This window comes from Leptonychotes weddellii, chromosome 15 (assembly GCF_054177405.1).
Source record: "Leptonychotes weddellii isolate Sample4059 chromosome 15, ASM5417740v2, whole genome shotgun sequence".
Taxonomy (NCBI): Eukaryota; Metazoa; Chordata; class Mammalia; order Carnivora; family Phocidae; genus Leptonychotes; species Leptonychotes weddellii.
In genome coordinates this window covers 5,727,467-5,749,740 of record NC_138383.1, presented here as the reverse complement: position 1 = coordinate 5,749,740, position 22,274 = coordinate 5,727,467, and the positions used below count along the sequence as shown (strand labels likewise).

Sequence of the window (22,274 nt, the reverse complement as noted above, 5' to 3'; positions counted from 1 at the left end):
GACTGTGGCATTAAAATGTTAATGACTAAGTCTCAATTCCCTCTTTTGTAAATTGAAATAGCATTCAGTTATAAGAATTAAATGAGTCGAAGAGAATATTTAAAGAATGGTGGGCACTTCATAATATTACTACTAAAACTGGTCATTAAAATGTTCTAATTTTTACTTCTATTTAATAAACATTGGGAGAATAATTCTAAAATGAATCAATTTCATTCTACAGTTAAATTCAATTTCAAATACTCAAAGGAATTCGATTCCACATTCAATGTAAAGATTTTATAATGCAGTTCTGAACAAATCCTCGTCACAGTTTAATATTTGCAGCCAGCAATGTAGAGACAAGAACTTGTTTTTGGTGGTGGGTGAGCGCATCAAAAGACAGCAAATACATTCTAAACATCCAAGTTTAGCATAATAGGTTTTTATTCTTTTTAAACCATCAAAACATGTCTTCAGCCTATCTACTAAAATAAAACCCCCAAGATGTTACATTTATAGTGAAACTTGAAATGCCTTCAAAGGACAGAAGAGTTTTTCCTGTCTCTCATTCACCAAGAGAATTCAGCTCCTCCTTGTGGCTACCTACTATAACTGCTTCTTAGAGACTCATCACAGGAAATTACTTCAAAATATTCTTCCCTCAATAACAAACCAGACATTTCAAAAAAAAAAAAATTTTTTTTAAGATTTTATTTATTTGACAGAGAGAGACACAGCAAGAGAGGGAACACAAGCAGGGGGAGTGAGAGAGGGAGAAGCAGGCCTCCCACAGAGCAGGGAGCCCAATACGGGGCTGGATCCCAGGACCCCGGGATCATGACCTGAGCCGTAAGCAGACGCTTAACGGCTGAGCCACCCAGGTGCCCCAACATTTCAAATTTTTGAAGGTTATCAACAAAACCACAACCACGGTAGGCTGCTTCACTCCTACCATATTTACCACTTTCTAGTTTTTATGGACTGATAAATTTAAAAGTAGAAAGGCTCCAATTTAAACTTCTATCAAAATATTTTTTCCCGGGCGCCTGGGTGGCTCAGTTGGTTGAGCGACTGCCTTCGGCTCAGGTCATGATCCTGGAGTCCCAGGATCGAGTCCCGCATCGGGCTCCCTGCTCAGTGGGGAGTCTGCTTCTCCCTCTGACCCTCCTCCCTCTCATGCTCTCTGTCTCTCATTCTCTCTCTCTCAAATAAATAAATAAAATCTTAAAAAATAAAAAATAAATATTTTTTCCCTAAACTAGAAGTCTTGAGTGGAACCCGAGAGGGTAAAAAGAAACAAAGACAAAGAGCTTCTGCCATAGAAGACAGCCCAGCTGATATCTTACAAAGTGACATGTGAAGAGATAAAGGGATCAGACACAGCATCACCTTTTGCAGAGGCTTTGGAAAGCCACATAGTATCAAGAACCCTACTGATCGAGCAAAACCATCAAGATACTTCCAGTTAGAGCCCCAAGATCCCTTTAGTTCACAAGGACAACTAAAAGAGATTTCAGCATGAGAAGTAAAAAGACTCAGGATCAACAGCCAACCAATCACCTGTGGGGGAACCCGGAGTATGATCAAGAGCTATAGCAACAAAAACAGCATTCTGAATTATTTTCTCCAAATAATGCTGGCAATAGGAAAGAATGGATTAAATTAAATGACCTGTCAGCTTTACAAAATGATAACTGGATATTTAAAAACCACTGACATATCCTGAAGAAATACTAATATTCATGATATTTTAGAGTTTTGCACTTGGGTGAAAAACTGTATTCCAATGTCTAAAAGTTTACAAATAAAAACAAGGCTGTTGAGAAAATTACAAAACACTGACATTTCTAGTTAGCACAAAGAGATTTTTACCTGTGCAGGTGTGTCTGTTTCATTGATTGGCTGCCCATCAAATCGGAATCTGATCTGCCTCATTGACAAACCCTACAAGAGAGTTTAAAAGCAGTAAGAATGCAAAGAAACAGAACTAAAATTATATGCATACTTAGCCATAAATATATTAAAAGAGAAACCTAAATAAACAATCATCAACATGTTAACATTTCTGTGTGGATAAAAAGATTTGGCATGACTTTCACACTTTCTTTGAACTATGTTTGAACTTCTTTGGAAAAATGATTTTTTAAAAAGATTTTATTTATTTCAGAGAGAGAGGAGAGAACAAGCTGGGGGAGGAACAGAGGGAGAGAGAAAAGCAGACTCCCCACTGAGCAGGCTGACTTGGGGCTTGATCCCGGAATTCCAGGATCATGACCTAAGCCAAAGGCAGACACTTAAACAACTGACCACCCGGGTGCCCCCAAAATGATTTTTTTAAAAAAGGTCTTTTTAGGGGCACCTGGGTGGCTCAGTTGGTTAAGCAGCCAACTCCTGATTTTGGCTCAGATCACGATCTCAGGGTCGTGAGATGGAGCCCCAAGTCAGGCTCTGTGCTCAGCACAGAGTCTACTTGAGATTCTCTCTTCCTCTCCCGGTGCCCCTCCCTCAACTCACACTCCCACTCTCTCAAATAAATAAATCTTGAAAAAAAAAAAAGGTCGTTTAAAAAAGCTGTATTACTTTGAGACCACAGCTACTCCAAGCTTGAATAGATTATAGCTTCAAACTATTTTTTTTTTTTTAAGATTTTAGTTATTCATGAGAGACAGAGGCAGAGGCAGAGGGAGAAGCAGGCTTTCCGTGAAGCAGAAAGCCCGATGTGGGACTTGATCCCAGGACCCTGGGATCATGACCTGAGCCAAAGGCAGACGCTTAACAACTGAGCCACCCAGGTGCCCCAGTCAAACTGCATTTAAATGAGTTAGAAAGATACTGAAATTTAAAGTAACATATTTGCACAGCGACATTCTTCTGTGCGTTTAAAGAGCTCTCCAAAAAGGGGGAAAAAACCTACCCTTAATAATGAAAACTGTAAGTCACCTAAATAAATGTAATAATTAAAATTTTGCCTTAAAGCTACTTAACCTTCATTTCTATCCAAACAATTCCTTTCACCAAGCAAGAGTAACCTATGTCAAAACCCAGCACAATGTTAGGCACACCACAAGAATTCAACAAGTTCTTACCCTTCAGTAATCAACATTTCCACCATAACTGTCCTAAAACCATCCATAAGCACACAAGCTTAAAACTGTGGAATACCTCAAAAAACCACCTGCTTTTAAAATTCCTTCTCAATACTTACCCAGACCAGCAATGATTATTTGTCAACCTCTCACTAAAAAGCACGCTCCAGGAGGGACAAGAACCTAAGACTGTCGTGGTTATACTGCATTCCTTGCACACAGCAGGTGCTCATGGGTACATTACTGATGGAATAAAATGGATGAAATGCAGTATCTACCTTACCATGCTTCATTTTATTTAAAAATAAATCTAAAGCTACTAAGTTGAGGAGCAACTTTATTACAAAAAGGGAATTTTAAAATTACATTACTAGAGTTTAGCTTCAAGAAATTTTTATATTTAAGGAGATAAGTGAGCCTAAGTATGCCCCTTCTGCAAAACAGATTCGGAAGTTTTACTAATCATTACCTACCTGGGTGGGGAAAAGGGGAAAGGAACAAAGTAGCAAAGCTGGTAACTGCAGCCAAATGAAGACAAGAGAGGAAAATAAAGTATCTTTGGAGACATGCTGTGAATATATTAACTGGAAAAAGAGCTTTTAAGGAAGCATCCTACAAAAAAAAAAATCACTCCTGTATCATACTCAAATCACCAGCTATAATTACTGTTACACAAATCCCTGCGTCAACTTAACTGAGTTCCTAGGCCTAGAATATTGAAACAAAGTGCTCAATACTTATATGACACCTGTATTCTTTTATTTAACATGGATTCATTAAGTCTGTCTTTAAAACTACCTTTAACATGAAGATCCTATTACCTTCCTTTAAAACTCTAGTCTGTGACACGTAACACTTTCAGACTAGCCTTTGTCTTGAGGAATACAAGCAATTCCCAGACCAGATAGGAGACATCCACAACCTTAATTCATTCCTCATGACATCCAAATTTAATTTGTGATTATGCAAAGCAACCATGAATTAAATGCCAAGCCATTAACTACTAACTATACATTTGCAAACACTCCATCGAAGACCCATTGCTGTAACAAAATACTAAGCCATATGCTGGGTTCTTCCTCTACTATATCCACTAGGAAGGTCCTAAGGTCAATGGCATGGCCGTTCAAAACAAGAGGGGAAAAAAACACAAACCCAGAACACGCATCATATTCCTTTATTACTACCTGTTTGCATGCTTTTCCTTAACAATAAAATGTTTTATTTTGCTACAGATCAAAAGTCCAAAATTCAGGAGACTTGCCTTTCAGATTCCATGAATCCTGTAAATTCAAACAATGAATTTACATTAAACCAGTATTTGGGTTCCACTTCTGAGTAAATTTTATCTCTGAGCTTTACCTTCAGAGTTGTACCACAGAAGAGCTCTGTGAGGTTATCTCTTTGGATCCCTATTTCTTCATTTCACGAAAATGAACGGGACTAAACCAATGAATCAGCCTGGGCTCTCTGAAGGCACTTAACATTCCATGAAAGAATCTGTTATAGTAAATGCACACTAGAGTGGAATAGTATGCCCTCAGCCAAAAGCTATACAGCTGACAAAGTGGGCAAACTCAATTCTACATGTGAATAGAAAATTTATTTACAAACCAACCTCTGGAGGGAGTTTGAACGTTCTCTATCACTTTATAAGCATTTATTGAACACACTCTATATGTCAGGTAGTGGTTTAAGTTCTAGAGAAATAGTGAACAAAAAGGCCCTATGCTCATGTAGCTTACATTTTAATGGAGAGACAAATACAGTGATCAATACAAAAAACAAAAACAGTGAGAGGACCGAGTGATGGGAGCAGAAGCACTCTGAATTAATCAGGAAAGTCTCTGAAGTTAGTAATCAACCAAGAGTGGAATAAAATGGTTGAGGGCTCAGCACTATCCAAGAGAAATATGTGAGCTACATATATAATTTTAATTTTTCTAATTGCCACGTTAAAAGCAGGTAAAATTTTAAATGTTGTAAATCAATATATTAAAAACCCTTTTGTTTTAACATGTAATTAACATTTGAAAAATTAAGATATTTTACTTTTCCCACTATGAGTTTTCAAAATCTGGCATATATTGTACACTTTCCAGCACATATTAATTTGGACTAGCCATGTTTCAGGAGGTAAACAGTCACACATGGCTTGTGGCTACTGTTTTGAACAGTACAGGTTTAAGTAGAGAACAGAATTTGTTGATGGATTTTATAGGAGTTCTAAAGCATCAAAGATGATACCAAGATTCTGACCTCCCAACTAAATGTAACCTAGTGCTATTTATTGAGAGGGGACACCAGAGAAAAAGATTTCTAGGAGTAGAATCAAGAGTCTTTTGCACATTCAATTTGAGATGCCTATTAGACATCTACTGGAACTCCTCCAAAGATCCAAAGCCAACTGAGTTCATCAGAAAGTAAATATGAGCATTCAATTAATCTTGATAAGAAATCCTTAGTCAAGAATCCTGAACTGTCAAAAAAAACACAAAAAACCACCTTTAACTATGCAAATTAGATTGGATAAATATTTTAGACTTTTGGGGCGCCTGGGTGGCTTAGTCGTTAAGCGTCTGCCTTCGGCTCAGGTCATGATCCCAGGGTCCTGGGATCGAGCCCCGCAACGGGCTCCCTGCTCAGCGGGAGGCCTGCTTCTCCCTCTCCCCCTGCTTGTGTTCCCTCTCTCGCTGTGTCTCTCTCTGTCAAATAAATAAATAAAATCTTAAAAAGAGAAAAAATTTTTTAGAATTTTTAAAGGCGTTATACCTACACTTAAAAAGCAGGGATCAGCCCAATTAGGTGACACTTCAACTCCCTCTTCCTTAGAATGAGAGAAGTAAACATTTGAAAAGTAAACAGGGATCTTGTTTCAATCAAAACTCTGAGGTTATTCCCAATTTAAAAAGAAAATGGGAACTAATCTTTCCAAATTTTCCTGAATCTTATCTTCAAATTCTATTCGCATTCCAAGTGATATGCAGTGGAATTATATTTTTTATGGATTACCAATACTTTTTCCCCTAGTGCAAATTAAGAGTGGCCCCAAGTTTAGTCAGCTTAAACCTAACTGAAAAAATTTAAGAAAAACTTTTTTTTTTTTTTTAAAGATTTTATTTATTTATTTGAGACAGAGAGAATGAGAGACAGAGAGCATGAGGGGGAGGAGGGTCAGAGGGAGAAGCAGACTCCCTGCCGAGCAGGGAGCCCGATGCGGACTCGATCCCGGGACTCCAGGATCATGACCTGAGCCGAAGGCAGTCGCTTAACCAACTGAGCCACCCAGGCGCCCTAAGAAAAACTTTATTTACATGAGTAATGCACTAAAAAAAATTTTTTTTTGACAGAGAGACAGTGAGAGCAGGAACACAAGCAGGGGGAGTGGGAGAGGGAGAAGCAGGCCACCTGCCAAGCAGGGAGCCCGATGCAGGGCTCCATCCCAGGACCCTGGGATCATGACCTGAGCTGAAGGCAGATGTTCAACGACTGAGCCACCCAGGCGCCCCAATACACTAAATTTTAACATACCAGGAAAATCGCCGAATTCTTGATTGACCTACTAACTCAATCTTACAGAACAATCTCATAAAGACAATCTGCAATATGGGATGTGCTATGTGTCTTTGTTTTTCTGGCATACGGTATAAAGCCCCAGCACATGGTAGGCATCTGATAAATATCAGATAAGTAAAAAGTTCCTTTGGGTCCCCTACAAGAAATACAGAAGTCTTAATATGAACAGTCTAGGATTAATAGAAGTTATCAATAGATATGTATAATAAAATGTTAATGGTTAAACTAGGTAGTAAGCACATGGGTATTCAATGAAGTTTTTCAACTTTGCATTACAGTTGTTTCCATATTAAGTTTTGAAAAATAGGACCGTTTAAAAAATGTATGACCATCTAAAATCTAAAACTTAGTAACGAGAAAAGATAGGCAGAGAATTTTGTTGAAAACCACTAAATCTAGGGCGCCTGGGTGGCTTCGGCTCAGGTCATGATCCCGGGGTCCTGGGATCGAGCCCCACATTGGGCTCCCTGCTCCTAGGGAAGCCTGCTTCTCCCTCTCCCATTCCCCCTGCTTGTGTTCCTGCTCTCGCTATGTCTGTCAAATAAATAAATATTAAAAAAAAAAAAAACCCCACTAAATCTAAGCATGAGTTTCTACTTTGTAAGGTATGCTATGTAAAAGTTCTACAAGATTACCTTTTAAAATTCCCCTGTAACCTGAAGGGGCACTAGTGTTCAAATATGGAAGACGCTAGAGTAAAAATTCTTTAGCACAAGTAGGAAGTACATATTTATTAGTGTGTAGAGGGATTTCACCAAAATTCTTCAAATAAGAGTACACTGAAAATCATTATCTTTTAAAGAACTATAGGGGCGCCTGGGTGGCTCAGTCATTAAGCATCTGCCTTTGGCTCAGGTCATGGTCCCAGGGCCCTGGGATGGAGCCCCACATCGGGCTCCCTCCTCTGCGGGAAGCCTGCTTCTCCCTCTCCCCCTGCTTGTGTTCCTGCTCTATCTGTCTGTCAAATAAATAAATGAAATCTTTAAAAAAAAAAAAAAGAACTTTAAGATTAGTTTACGTATGAAGATAAAAATCATATAAGCACAGTATTCTATTATAAATAAATTAGGCATAAAACAAAGTTTCAATCTCAAAATGAAGTTTATCCTCAGTTTCTTCCAAATGCCCTTAGAGCTCATGCAGGAAGTCCAAATATCAGCTCAAACTCAATCTCCCAACTTCTTTAGGTTTAAGTCTTACTCTATTTGGAGCCTATTTTTAGGACAATTTGCAATGCAGACAACTTGTTTTTGTCTAAAAGAATGACTTTCCCAACTTTTATGTTATACATTCAAAGTTGAATAAAAAAAATACTTCTGCCAGGTTATTATTGAATTAACTAATAAAGGTATCAGAGTTTTTGTTATACTTGCAAAAGTCATCTTTAAAGTTGCCTCTGTATTGTTACAGATTCAACCTCACAAAAGGAAGCTTCTTTGTCTTAAACTCTGCACTCACCTCCCAGCATCTATTCATCTCTACTTCCTCTTCTTGCTGTCCATTTACTAATTTCTGAGTAAAATGCAAATGTCCCTATAACATAGGAATGTTTCTGCCTGACTCAGGAGGTTAAATTTCTTGACATCTACCATTATTTAAGAAAATATTACAATTTTACATGCTTCAGGAAAATTGCAGTTGTTAAACTCACAATTTAATTTCCAAATTTGTTTAAATGCTCAAAATGTTTTGATGTGACACAAATTTTAAATGGATTAAAAAAAAAAAAGAGCCTAACAAGAAATTTTATCAAGATCATTCTTATTCTCTTATAAAAGTAAAATCTCATCCCCTGAGGAACAAATTCTGTGTTGTGGCTATAATTTGATGAATTCTGGCATAGGACTAGAATCATATAGAATATTAACCAAACCATCCTAAGGACTTTCATGAAGCATCAACATACCAAGTGTAGGATATAACTGATATGTCAAGTATATAAGTGCATTCATTCAACCAAAAGATAATTATAATATTATGCCAGCCTAGTTTCTATTCTCAAAAAAATAAGGTTTTTCTTAATAAGTTTTATTGGAAGTGCGTATGTCAGTTCCTCACCTGTCGTTCACAATAGGCTTTCATTAGTTTACTAAGTGGTGTATGCCTCTTAATCTTAAACTGCACCACAGAACCATCCTGCCCCGCCACCTTCAAATTAATATGATCGTTGTTCTCAGTCTTGACTCCTTCCTGTTGAAAGAAAAATAAAAGTATAATTTGGAAAATGTGAAAAACAAACACCTTTTAAAGTAGCAGCAGCCCAACTTGCTTCAGAAATCAACAGGTTTCTCATTCTGTATGATAAAAGAGTATACAGCTGTTTTCAGCCGCTGAAATCAATCTGAAAGATGAAAAATCCTGGAGCAATGATATTAAATAGCTGTCACAGAAACGGAAAAGTAACCTACATGCAATACCATCAGCGAAAACCATTGACTTTTATCGATGGGTCCCACTCAATTCACTGAAAGGCACTCCTGCATCTGAATTTTCTAAAATGGCATATTTTATCCCTCAAAATTTGTCATTTCCCTTAAAAAGATTAAAAATAACCATCTTTTCTCTTTATAAAGCGCTTTAAGTACAGAATGCAAGGATAAAAATCTAAAACTTGCAACCGAAAACTCATTACAACCATCTTGTTAAAAAGTTACTAAACTCAATTTAATAACTTATATCTCAACTACATTTAAAAAAACCTAACTGAGGAATATCCCTCGATTCTCTCTGAAGCAGCGGTAGTAACTTAGAACCACTATTCATGTTCGCCTCTATTAGCAGCCTCACTTTTGTTTATTTTCAGTTAAGAGCTCTTATTCTCCCCTCCCCTTTGTTGTCATGGGTCAAATGCAGTTTTCTTCCAAGTCTTCCTTGTAGATTTCCACCCAACCTGAAGTTCACCAAAATCAAAGGCTGATGTAATTCTGTAGCCCCCAAGTCACTTCAGAAAGGAAAGGGGAGGGGGTGTCACAGAACAAACCCTACGAAAGTCCCGTGTGCCAGGATTAGAAGTGTGTGCCTTAGTCCTCACGGGAAGAGCCTCCCGGTGCCTCAAAACCCGCGTTAAAAAGTTAAGCCCTACCAAGTCTTTCTGCTCGCACCTCTGCCTCCAACTTCTCGAAACCGCATGGTCTCCGCAGGTTAGGGGTGATCTGGCACCCAGGCAAAAGCCCCTGCCCAGCCCCCTGGGGACCCCGAAGCCGGGAAAGTGGGAAATACTCCCCGGGAATCCCCGAACCCCCGGCCCCTCACTACGGCCCGATGGGGACCCCATCGGCAGCCCATTGATTCTCCTCGAGCCCTCTCCAGGCCAGCGCGGCGCGGGGCAGGGGTCCCCAGATGCCCGCAGCCCCCCATCCCTGAGGGGGGAAGCCCGGGGTGGAGGGAACTCCCCGCCACCGCGGAGGCGGCAACACCCGCCGCGGCCAGGCGCGGGGTCCGCGGAGGGTGGGGACACCGCGCGCCCTAACGCCCCTCCGCACGCGCGCCCGGCCGGCCGGGCCGGAGGAGCTCCGCTCGCGGCCGGTGGGCCCGCGGGCGTCCGCGATTCGCCCGCCCTACTCGCGCCCGGCGCGCACTCCGAGGCGGTCGGGGGCGGGGGAGGGCGGCGGGGCCTCCTCCGGCGCGGGAGGGAGGAAGAGGGGAGGGAGGAAAATGGCGCGGAGCGCCCGGGCCTGAACCGCGGTCGGCCCCGTGGGGGGCCCAGGAAGGCGCGGGGAGCCCGCGGCGGGCTCGGGCCGGACCCCGGCCCGCGCCGTGACCCCGACCGCGCGGCGAGCCGAGGAAGCCAGCGCCGAGCTCACCTTGGGCTTTTCGTCGGCCATGGCGAGCGCCGGAGTCTCCTCAGCTGCCGCTTCACAAAAGAGGTACCAGGTCCGCACCGAACGAGCACACAAGCAGCACCAGGAGCGGCAGAAGAAGGAGGCGGCAGCGGTGGAGGAGGGAGAGGGCGCGCGCACGTCGTGCGCTCCCTCCCCCCACTCTGCGTGCGCGAGCACGAGTCGCCGGGGCTTCCTATTGGTTGCCGCCTCGCGGGAGCGCGCAACGCTTACATAACCACCCCCACCCCCCGCCTCGCACCGCCCTGGCGTGGGCCCGGCGCCCGCCAGGCCGGCGGGAAGAGGCGCGGACACGCGCACCCGGCCCGCCGCGGGGGCGCGCCTGGCTCTGGGCGGGGCTGTATTGTCCTCCTTCTGTGGTGGAGCTTAATCAAAATGGCTTCCAGCTGGTCCTCGGTGGGGACGAGGAGGCTTGAGGCCTAGACGTGAGACTCAGGCCGGGGAAGGCAGACTGAGTAGAGGAGGAAGGGGGAGCCTAAGTAAAAGCCCCAGCAGGAGGATCTGGGAAAAAACCATCTTGTTTGGTGACCCAAATGCAGCTTTCCACACGGTTGGAGGTACATCACACTCACTCAGCCTCTCATCTTTTGAATTTTAAAGCTTCAGCTTCAACCCGCTTCCCACCGGCCTCTTGCTTCAGTGCGGTGCCTCCTTGCTTCTTGCTGGTAAACCCGTACTTGGCTAGCTGAGGAGAAATTTTCATCCTACAAACTCCTTACTCATGGCCTGGCTCCCAACCTCCAAGAGGAAACAGGATCTGTAAGAGTGAACCACTCAATATCCAGCTTCCAAACCAATCGGTCAGGTTAAAAAATAGAAGTAGGTCTCTCCTGTCTTAGGAACAATCCTGACTTCAATGCAGTGGATTCCTCCCGCTACTCTCGGTAGGTTTTATTATTTCCTTCGTCCTATGCTTTCTTCCACTCCTCCCTTAGCATAGAAAAAGACTCTTGATTCTGTTTCCTTCTTCTATCTAACTCCATTCTTGGCCAAACATCTTGAAAAACTGTCCATGCCAGCTGCCTCCACTCCCTCACCTCCCACTCACTCCTCAATCCACGGCAATCTGGTGCTGTCCCTGGAGCTCCGCTAAAACTGCTCTCTGCAAGGTCACCACAGGCTTCTGTGCTGAATCCAGTGCGCCTCCCCGTTCCTCACTCCTCTGAACTCCCTCCCTGTGACTTTGGGCTGTTGACTCGGGCGGGTCCTTGATCCCTTTGCAATTCTTTTCCTCCTCAGCCCTTCCCTTAAATGTTCCTTGCATTCTGTTTTAGATCCTTTTCTCTTATCATTCTGTTCCCTCTCCTGGGATGATTTCACCCACCTTCTATTACCATCTATTAGCTAATGATCCTCAAATATGTATTTCTAAACTAGATCTTGCTCTGATCTTCCAACCCATAAATCCAACTGACCTGTGAACATCTCCACCTGGATGTCCCAGAGGCACCACAAACTCAGCAAATTTCAACTAAAATTCCTCACTTCACCTTCCGGGAACTGCCCTTCTCCTTTGAGTTCTTGGTTCACTGAGTGGCACACCATTACAACTATTTCTCCTCCAAGCCGGAGAGCTAGGGGGCGTCCTTGACTTCCTGCTCTTCTTCACCCTCGCCGGTCCCCATGCAAAGGATCTTTGAGTCTAGTCTATTCCACCTTCTAAATACCTACCAAATCTAGCTACTTCTCTTCAGCCTCTGTCTGGTCTCTGGGCTAGTCTCATTTCCTGGGCTTCCAGCTGATCCTTCATGGGGAAAAGGAGGCTTAAGGCGCTACGTGTAAGACCGGCCAAGGAAGGCAGACTGATCAGGGCAGGCAGGTGAAGCCTGAATTCAAGTCGGCTTACCCCAAGGCTACTGCAATAGCCTCCTGTTTTGTTATTATTTTTGTAAGGTATGTCCCTCTTGTGCCTATATATTTGAGTGGATCAGAATCATCTGGGGTACCGTTTTTTGTTTGTTTTTGTTTGTTTTGTTTTGTTTTAAGCAAGCTCTACTTCCAACATGGGGCTTGAACTCACCTCCCTGAGATCAAGAGGTGCATGCTCTACCACCTGAGGCAGATGGGTGCCCCTAGGGTACCAGTTTAAATGCATATTCTTAGAAAAATAAAATAAAATAAATGCATATTCTTGGGCAATGTGGCTCTGGAATCCCCCATTTTTAACAAGCTTGCCTGGTGATTCTTGCACACACTGGTCTGAGAACCACAAACCATTCTTTTTTTTTTTTTTTTTTTTTAAGAATTTTTATTTATTTGACAGAGAGAGCACAAGCAGAGGAGTGGCAGGTAGAGGGAGAGGGAGAAGCAGGCTCCCCAATGAGCAAGGAGCCAGATGCAGGGCTCGATCCCAGGGTCCTGGGATCATGACCTGAGCCGAAGGCAGACACTTAACCGACTGAGCCACCCAGGCGCCCCACAAACCATTCTAAAGTAAAAACAAGGGCGCCTGGATGGCTCAGTTGGTTAAGCGACTGTGTTCAGCTCAGGTCATGATCCTGGAGTCCCAAGATGGAGTCCCGCATCCGGCTCCCTGCTCAGCAGGGAGTCAGCTTCTCCCTCTGACCATCCCCCCTCTCATGCTCTCTCTCAAATAAATAAAATATTTTTTTATTTTAAAGGATTTTTTTTTTAAAGATTTTTATTTATTTATTTGACAGAGAGAGACTCAGCGAGAGAGGGAACACAAGCAGGGGGAGTGGGAGAGGGAGAAGCAGGCTTCCCTCGGAGCAAGGAGCCCGATGTGGGGCTCGATCCCACGACCCTGGGATCATGACCTGAGCAGAAGGCAAACGCTTAACGACTAAGCCACCCAGGCAGCCCAATAAATAAAACTTTAAAAAATAATAATAATAATTGGACGCCTGGGTGGCTCATATGGTTAAGCGTCTGCCTTCGGCTCAGGTCATGATCTCAGGGTCCTGGGATCAAGCCCCGCATCGAGCCCCATATCAGGCTCCCTGCTCAGCGGGAGGCCTGCTTCTCTCTCTCCCTCTACTACTCCTCCCTGCTTGTACTCTCTCACTCTCTCTGTCGAATAAATAAATAAAATCTTTAAAAGAAAGTAAAATAATAATAATAATAATAAAAATAAAGTAAAAACAAAAGTTTTTGCCACTCCTTGGTTCAGTGGCAATCCTCTGCCTTGAAGGGTAAAGTCCAAAATTCTTATAAGACCTACAGAGCCCGTTGAGAGCTAATCCAGGCTAACCATTCTAGCTCTTTCTCATCATTTCCTCCTGGAAATGTCTGCTTCAGTCATATTTAATTACTTGGGGTTCCTGAATGTGCCAGCTCTCTATCAACTCTAAGCTTTTGTCCATTGTAGGTACTCAAAGATTCACTGAATGAATAAATTGAAGCTATCCCTATGTGTAAGGTCATACGCTAGGCACTGGGCAAAGTCCCTGACTCAAATAACTTATAATCAGGCTGGGGTGGGTAGGAAATACACAAGAAGTGAAAGGGGAAGAGAACCAACTGCCCTGCAACAGGCACTGAGCGGGACGTTACTAATATTAGCTCATTTTCTCCTTAAACAAACCCTTCCAAATAGGTGTAGTATTTATTTGCTACTGATGGTCAAAGGAGTTAAGTAACTTGCCCAAAATCACGCAGCTGGCAAGTAGTGTTGATTGAGCTTCTACTGTATGCCAGGGAATGAACAAGCTGGGTGCTATGCCAGGTACTATAGAGAAAGAGAGATGCTATCCTTGCTCTCCTGAACCTAGGTCTTCTTTTGCCATCACGTACCTTCCCAGCCTGATAAGACTGGAGAACCATCAAAAAGGAATATGTCATGTTAAACTTACCCTTATTAATATTTGAGGGCCTCCAATAATCAAATGGTTGTTTAGTCATTAGCTTTTGGGCGACAGGTGTGTCTTACAATATCCTTCCTCTCCAAAGTTATGCTAAATTACAAAATCACCTTCAGGCAAAGGAGGAGCTCCTATAAAAAGTAGTTAAGCATATTCAAATGTGTAAGCATATATATTCCAATGGCAGGGGTGCCTGGGTGGCTCAGTTGGTTAAGCGTCTGCTTTCAGCTCTGGTCATGATCCCAGGGTCCTGGGATTGAGCCCTGCATCAGGCTCCCCGCACAGCGGGGAGTCTTCTTCTCCCTCTCCTGCTCCCCCTGCTTGTGCGCTCTCTTTCTCTCTCTCCCTCCCTCTCAAATAAATAAATAAAATCTTTAAAAAAAAAAAAAATTTTCCAATGGCAGATCAGAATTCTGTGAGTTGAACCTAGGGAATCTACTAAAGTTGTATACTGAGAGTCTCTTTCCAATTTCCAAGGGGGAAAAATGTGAAAAGATAGAAATTTCCCAACATAAAATTTCTCCCTTCATCATTTTTATAGGGGTGGGAAGGGGGTGGCTGTGCACTGGAAGAGGGTGCTTTAGAATAAGAAAGTAGAGGGGCGCCTGGGTGGCTCAGATGGTTAAGCGCCTGCCTTCAGCTCAGGGCATGATCTCAGGGTCCTGGGATCGAGCCCCTTATCAGGCTCCTGGCTCAGTGAGGAGTTTGCTTCTCCCTCTCCCTCTGCCTCTCTCCCCTGCTCATATTCCATCTCTCTCTATCTCTCTCTCTCTGTCATATGAATAAAAAAAAATAAAAAAATAATAATAAAGTAGAAGGGGTAGCAAATACAGAAAAGAACAATGGCAGATGTTCATCGAGTGATTATTATCTGGGGATTCTGTGCTAAGCCCTTGATCCTCACAAAACCTCTATTATTGTCCCCATTTTACAGATGAAGAAAATGAGACATAGAATGGTTGGGCAACTTGGTCACCCAGCTTGAAGTAGCAGAGCCAGAATCCTATGCAGTTCAGGCTTTCCAACTCAGAGCCCAGCACTTAGTTACTGTAGGACCGCATATAGATCCATATGGAAGGAAGAGAAAAAACAGGCAGAAAAAAATCCTAGAATAGTGCCAGGAGCACCAGTTAAGTCGTTTTGACTTAAATTTTTGTTTGGTTGTCTCTCAGCAGAATGAAAGTTCCATGAAAGCAGAGACCTGTCTGTCTCCTTTGCAGTTTTATCCCTAACACCTTGCATAGTTCCTGGGTGCTGAAGGATGAGAGAAGTGGTAAGTGAGGAGGGAGCTGTGTGGTGAGTAGGAACTTGGGCAAGAAAGGTCTCATTCCTCTGGAAATCTAATTAAATATCAATAATTGGCATAAGAAGGTAAGTAAGGGTAGGTTGAACCTGCCAGAAGGTACTCCTCAGGGCCAGCTGCCAAAGAAAAACAATATTCCTACAAGTAGTAGGAAAACAAGAATCACAGAGTCTTGTTTAGAGCTTTAAGTCTTTGCCAAAAACCCCAAGAAACACATAACTGAATTTATAACACAGACAACTAAAGCGTGTAGTTTATAACATCAAATTTCCTTCACATTCTAACAAAGGTTAGTTGAGTACTTGAGCTATCTCTGTGAACACTGTAAGAACACTGAATACTGAATGCCTAAATACTGCAGGAAATCTGGAGGATTTCTGGAATGGTGATATTATAGAAAACTTCCAGCTTTCTATCTTTGCGTCATGGCAAAGATAGGACTCGAGAAAAGTGCCAACAGTCAAAGCCAAGAGCCTGCTATATTACACTTTAAATGTGTCAGCTGGGGTATAACTATAGGGAAATATTGTCCCAAATCACAATACCATACATCACTGTCTAGTAATATATATACTGCACACACATAACTTAGAGGATGGCCCTGTTTTTGAGGGTGGGTATCATTGCTATTCACCTTTGTAGTCTCTGCAAGTAACAAAGTCCTGAGACCCAGTGATCAATAAATATTTACTGACATAGCGGGGTACCTGGGTGGCTCAGTCCGTTCAGCGTCTGCCTTCGGCTCAGGTCATGATCCCAGGGTCCTGGGATCGAGCCCCGCATTGGGCTCCCTGCTCAGTGGGGAGTCTGCTTCTCCCTCTCCCACTCCCCCTGCTGTGTTCTTGTTCTCGCTGTGTCTCTCTCCGTCAAATAAATAAATAAAATCTTAAAAAAGAAATTTACTGACATAGCAATAGTAACATAGTTCTCATCATGAGAATACCAAAAATGCCTACAGTGGGTTTCCTGAATGCAGCTTCTACACTGGAATGACAATTTCTTCTAATCCCATTAATGCTCCAGTCCTACTTCTCTGTCCATTACTGGACTCAAGCAGGGCCCATTGATGTGAGGCTGTTTGTCTCATAAAATGAACAGATATTGAGCAAATCTCATATTTCACAGTTGTGCCAAATATAGATAATATCTACACACTTCAAGCTCCTGTTGGTGAGTGATTTACTCTCACCCTGAGCTGGAGAACAGAACTGGGAGAATCGTTCTCAAAAGGTGGTCCCCTGGGCAACCACGTCACCTATATTTGTGAATCTGGTAGAAGTGCAAATACCTGGGCACCACCCTAGACCCACTGAATAAGAAACTCTGGTGATAGAGTCCATGAGTCAGTGGTTTAACAAGCACTCTAGATAATTCTGAAGCTCACTGAAATTTGAGAGCCACAGGGCTAGAACAGCTTTTACTCCTCCAATAGAGAATTTGTCACATTTATAATTTTATTTCTCAACTTGAAGTCTTATAAGGGGCTATAGAGCAAGTTTTCACAAATAAGGCCTTATTTGTGTATGTGCACATATGTATGTATCAATATATGTGTATATGTATGTGTTTAAAACATTTATCAGGAACTTATTTTTATTTTTTATTTTATTTTTTTAAAAAGATTTTTTGTTTATTTGACAGAGAGAGAGAGAACGCAAGCACACAAGCAAGGGGAGCAGCAGAGGGAAAGAGAGAAGCAGGCTCTCCACTGAGCAGGGAGCCCGACGCGGGGCTCGATCCCAGGACCCTGAGATTATGACCTGAGCTGAAGGCAGACACTTAACGACAGCCACCCAGGTGCCCCTCTTTTTTTTTTTTTTTTTTAAGATTCTGTTTTTAAGTAATCTCTACAACCAAAGTGGGGCTCAGACTCAAGATCCTGAGACCAAGAGTCACATGCTCTATCAACTTAGCCAGCCAGGCACCCTTCTCTGCTAGTCTTTTTTTCTACATAAATATTGATAGATACCTTTTATCTTTTACAAAATTTTACTTTTATCTTCATAAAATTTTGGTACAATTACCTTTTAATGATTGCATAAGGCTTTTCTGTGAGACATTTAGATTATTTCCTTTTTATTTTTGTCGTTATTCAAAATGTCCTTGATTATTTCCTGGAAGTCCAATCATAGGGACAGAGGCACCTGGGTGGCTCAGTCATTAAGTGTCTGCCTTCGGCTCAGGTCAAGATCCCAGGGTTCTGGGGGGCGCCTGGGTGGCTCAGTTGGTTAAGCGACTGCCTTCGGCTCAGGTCATGATCCTGGAGTCCCGGGATCGAGTCCCGCATCGGGCTCCCTGCTCGGCAGGGAGTCTGCTTCTCCCTCTGACCCTCCCCCCTCTCATGTGCTCTCTCTCTCTCATTCTCTCTCTCTCAAATAAATAAAATCTTAAAAAAAAAAAAAGATAACACAGGTTATTTGGTCTCTGCCTTGGTACACTCACGTGTGTGGTAAGGATCATAATGCCCACCGATTTTCTTTATGGTGAGAAGGAGACATAAGGAATGAAACGTGCCTGCGACTGCAGGCCAAGTGGGCATCCAGGCATGCCCTGTGCATGCAATGGAAGCAAAAGATTGAAATATCCATCTTCAGGGGTGCCTGGGTGGCTCAGTCGTTAAGCGTCTGCCTTCGGCTCAGGTCATGGTCCCAGGGTTCTGGGATCGAGCCCCGCAGCAGGCTCCCTGCTCGGCGGGAAGCCTGCTTCTCCCTCTCCCACTCCCCCTGCTTGTGTTCCCTCTCTCGCTCTCTCTCTCTGTCAAATAAATAAATGAAAAAATAAAATAAAAAAGTATAACCCTTTCCATTAAAAAAAAACCAATTATGGGGACAAAAAAGGTGAACATTTTAAAACATCTTGAGAGACTTTTCCATGTTCTTCATAGTTCTTCGAAATAGCCAGGCAATCTCATTGCTGTTATACTTACTTAGCTGTTCCTCTAAGGTTGAACATTGATACCAGCAATTCTTTTTTTTTTTTTTAAGGATTTTATTTATTTATTTGAGAGAGAGAGAATGAGAGACAGAGAGCATGAGAGGGAGGAGGGTCAGAGGGAGAAGCAGACTCCCCGCTGAGCAGGGAGCCCGATGCGGGACTCGATCCAGGGACTCCAGGATCATGACCTGAGCCGAAGGCAGTTGTTTAACCAACTGAGCCACCCAGGTGCCCCGATACCAGCAATTCTTAACAGAGGTGATTTTCTCCCCTACGGAACATTGGGAATATTTAAGAGACATTTTCAGTTGTTACAATTGTTGAGGGCTATTATTGGCATCTAGTGGGTAGAAGCCAGGGATTCTGCTAAACATCCTGCAACGTACAGGACAGCTCTCACAACATAGAATTTTCTGGTCCAGAATGTCAATAGTGTGGAGACTGATAAATTTTTGTTGTTGTGTTATATATAGTGCATACCAAAATATACCATTTTGTTTTGAAGTTATTTGAAATAAATTTTCTTTTTTTTTTTTAAAATATTTTAATAAATTTATTTATTTGAGAGAGGGCCGAGTGAGAGTGAGAGCACAAGCAGGGGGAGTTGCAGAAGCAGACTCTCTGCTGAGCAGGGAGTGGGGCTGGATCCCAGGACTCTGGGATCATGACCTGAGCCAAAGGCAGACACTTAAATGACTGAGCCACTCAGGCGCCCCTGAAATAAATTTTCAAGAGAGGACTTACAGGGTCAAAGTACATAAATATTTGTATGCTTCTCTCAATCTCTCTCTCTCTCTCTTTTTTTTTTTTAGGGAGAAAGAGTGTGTGCTCAAGTGGGGGGAAGGGCAGAGGGAGAATGTTAAGCAGGCTCCATGCTCCAGGAGATCATGACCTGAGCTGAAATCAAGAGCTGGGTGCTCAACCAACTGAGCCACCCAGGCACCCCTCTATGTTTCTTGGTAATAGATTTCTTTCTTTATTCTTTTTTTTTTTTCAAGATTTTATTTATTTATTTAACAGAGAGAGAGAGTACAAGTAGGTGGAGTGGCAGGGAGAGGGAGAAGCAGGCGCCTGCTGAGCCGAGAGCCCGACGTGGGGCTCAATCCCAGGACACTGGGATCATGACCTGAGCCACCCAGGTGCCCCTCTTGATTATAGATTTCTACCTTGTTTCCAAAATAGTTATGTTGCTTGATATATGTATTTATTTCTCTGCAGGCTAGGGAGATTTGATTTTACTAGGATGCATTAAATGCATCCACTTAGCACTTTATATAGGCCACATCTAGAGATGTGCTAGAGCACAATTCTTCTGGCTTGATCTGAGAATGATTCTTAGTTTGACTTTGGAGTGACTGAAAGTGATTTCTGGTTTGACTTTTGGGCAATAATTATGTTTTGTTTTAGGAGATTTTTATTTGATTCCAGAAGTATTTTATTCTGTCTTCCTTAGGTTCTGATATACCTCAGGTTGAAATTTCTCTTGCATAATTGAAGACTCTTCAGTATAGATACAGGAATTCAGGAGTTAAACCAACCAATATAAGGAGAGGAGGAGCCTATGGAGGAAAAAGAAGACAAAAAGATTTGTATACTGATTATTTGTTTTTCCAAAAGTATTCATTTATGATTATATGTAAGAAAAAGAGGATTTATAAACTATGTAATTGAAACCTCATTCTTGGAAGTATATCAAGAGGGACTAGAAGGAAGAAAAAGGTCCATAGATAGAATAATAATAACTCCATTAGCTTTAGTTTTCTTTTAAAAAAAAGTAAACGTATTCGAACGTTTATGTAAAGTTGCTGGTGTGTAGTGCTCTTAGACCAAAATATGTTTCTTTTTTTTTTTTTAAGATTTTATTTATTCATTTGAGAGAGAGAGAGAGAGAGCACTCAAGAGCAGGGGGGAGGGGCAGAGGGAGAGAGAGAGAAGCAGACTCCCCGCCTAGCAGGGAGCCTGACATGGGGCTGGATCCCAGGACCCTGAGATCATGATCTGAACTGAAAGCAGACGCCCAACTAACTGAGCCACCAAGGTGCCCCCAAAATATGTTTCTAATACTTTTTCCTAGTATTCCCAGAATACTTATTCCCAGACCTAGTATTACCTAGTCCTAGGTCAGACAATTTCTTTTTTTTTTTTTTAATTTTTAAAAAATTTTTTTTAATGCTGAGTTTTTTTTTTTTAATTTTATTTATTTGAGAGAGAGAGTGAGAGAGAGAGAGCACAAGAAGGGGGGAGGGTCAGAGGGAGAAGCAGACTCCTCGCTGAGTGGGGAGCCCGATGCGGGACTCGATCCCGGTACTCCGGGATCATGACCTGAGCCGAAGGCAGTCGCTTAACCGACTGAGCCACTCAGGCACCCTAGGTCAGACAATTTCAATGCTTCTTCAAATGAGGGTCTTTTTTTTTTTTTTTAATCTTTAAGTAATCACTACACCCAACATGGGGCTTGAACTCACAACCCCAAGATCAAGAGCCACATGTTCTACTGACTGAGCCAGCCAGGCGCCCTTCAAATGAGTTTTAAAATATCAAGAAACTGGGGCACCTGGGTGGCTCGGTCGTTGGGCGTCTGCCTTCAGCTCAGGTCATGATCCCAAGGTCCTGGGATCGAGTCCCACGTCGGGCTCCCTGCTCAGTGGGAAGCCTGCTTCTCCCTCTCCCACTCCCCCTGCTTGTGTTCCCTCTCTCGCTGTGTCTCTCTCTGTCAAATAAATAAATAAAATCTTAAAAAAAAAAGGTATGTTCTTTTATTTATTTATTTATTTTAAAGATTTTATTTATTTGACAGAGACACAGTGAGAGAGGAAACACAAGCAGGGGGAGTGGGAGAGGGAGAAGCAGGCTTCCCGCGGAACAGGGAGCCTGATGCGGCGCGCGATCCCAGGACCTCGGGATCATGACCTGAGCCGAAGGCAGACGCTTAACGACTGAGCCATCCAGGCGCCCCAGAAATATGTTCTTTAAAAAAAAAAATATCAAGAAACTGTAGTACTAAAATTTTTCAAGGTCTTTTGTCATTCAAATAGTTTTTTCTCAGGTCTCCCTTTGAGAAAGGTGGTTTTTCTTTTTGGTCTTTCATCCTGTTTTAAGATTTTATTTATTTATTTGAGACAGAGAGAGACAGAGAGCGAGAGCATGAGCAGTGCAGGGGAAGGATAGAGGAAGAGGGACAAGCAGACTCCCAGCTGAGCAGGGAGCCTTACTTAGGGCTCGATCTCAGGACCCTGGGATCATGACCCAAGCCGAAGGCAGACACTTAACTGACTGAGCCACCCAGGTGCCCCTTTATTATTATTATAATTATTTTTGAAGATTTTATTTATTTATTAGAAAGCGAGCGAGAGAGAAACAGCATGAGAGGGGAGAGGGTCAGAGGGAGAAGCAGGCTCTCCGCTGAGCCAGGAGCCCGGTGCGGGGCTCGATCCCAGGACTCCGGGATCATGACCTGAGCCGAAGACAGTCGCTTAACCAACTGAGCCACCCAGGCGCCCCCTTTATTATTATTATTATTTTTTTAAATTTTTTAATTTATTTATTCATGAGAGACAGAGAGAGAGAGAGAGAGGCAGAGGCAGAGGGAGAAGCAGGCTCCCCGCCTAGCAGGGAGCCTGATGCGGGACTCGATCCCAGGACCCTGGGATCATGACCCGAGCTGAAGGCAGATGCTTAACCATCTGAGCCACCCAGGCGCCCTATTATTATTTTTAATTAATTTTATTTTTTG

At 42.8% G+C, this 22,274-nt stretch overlaps 1 protein-coding gene and 1 long non-coding RNA gene across 4 annotated transcripts in view; one reads left to right on the top strand and one right to left on the bottom strand.

Moving 5' to 3' along the window:
• The window catches only part of SUMO2 (small ubiquitin like modifier 2), a 13,128-nt gene extending 2,509 nt beyond the window's left edge, over window positions 1-10,619 (bottom strand). Inside the window, exons 1-3 of one of the 2 annotated variants that reach the window (XM_006728066.3) lie at window positions 10,448-10,616; window positions 8,703-8,834; window positions 1,855-1,926 (exon numbers count right to left, since the gene is read on the bottom strand). In XM_006728066.3, coding sequence (XP_006728129.1) covers window positions 1,855-1,926; window positions 8,703-8,834; window positions 10,448-10,468 — 225 coding nt within the window. In that variant the 5' untranslated portion in view covers window positions 10,469-10,616. Of the gene's footprint in view, window positions 1-1,854; window positions 1,927-8,702; window positions 8,835-10,447 lie in introns of both variants that reach the window. The other variant, XM_081804529.1, reaches the window with a different exon arrangement.
• Window positions 10,620-10,719: 100 nt separating this feature from the next.
• Window positions 10,720-21,230, top strand: LOC115943831 (uncharacterized). 2 transcript variants are annotated; one of them, XR_004078413.2, is made up of 3 exons: window positions 10,720-11,367; window positions 15,477-15,577; window positions 19,995-21,230. It is a non-coding gene; the product is annotated as an uncharacterized LOC115943831 (long non-coding RNA). The 2 variants fall into 2 exon arrangements; XR_004078414.2 differs by lacking the exon at window positions 19,995-21,230 and adding an exon at window positions 17,249-18,001.
• The last annotated feature ends 1,044 nt before the right edge of the window (window positions 21,231-22,274 follow it).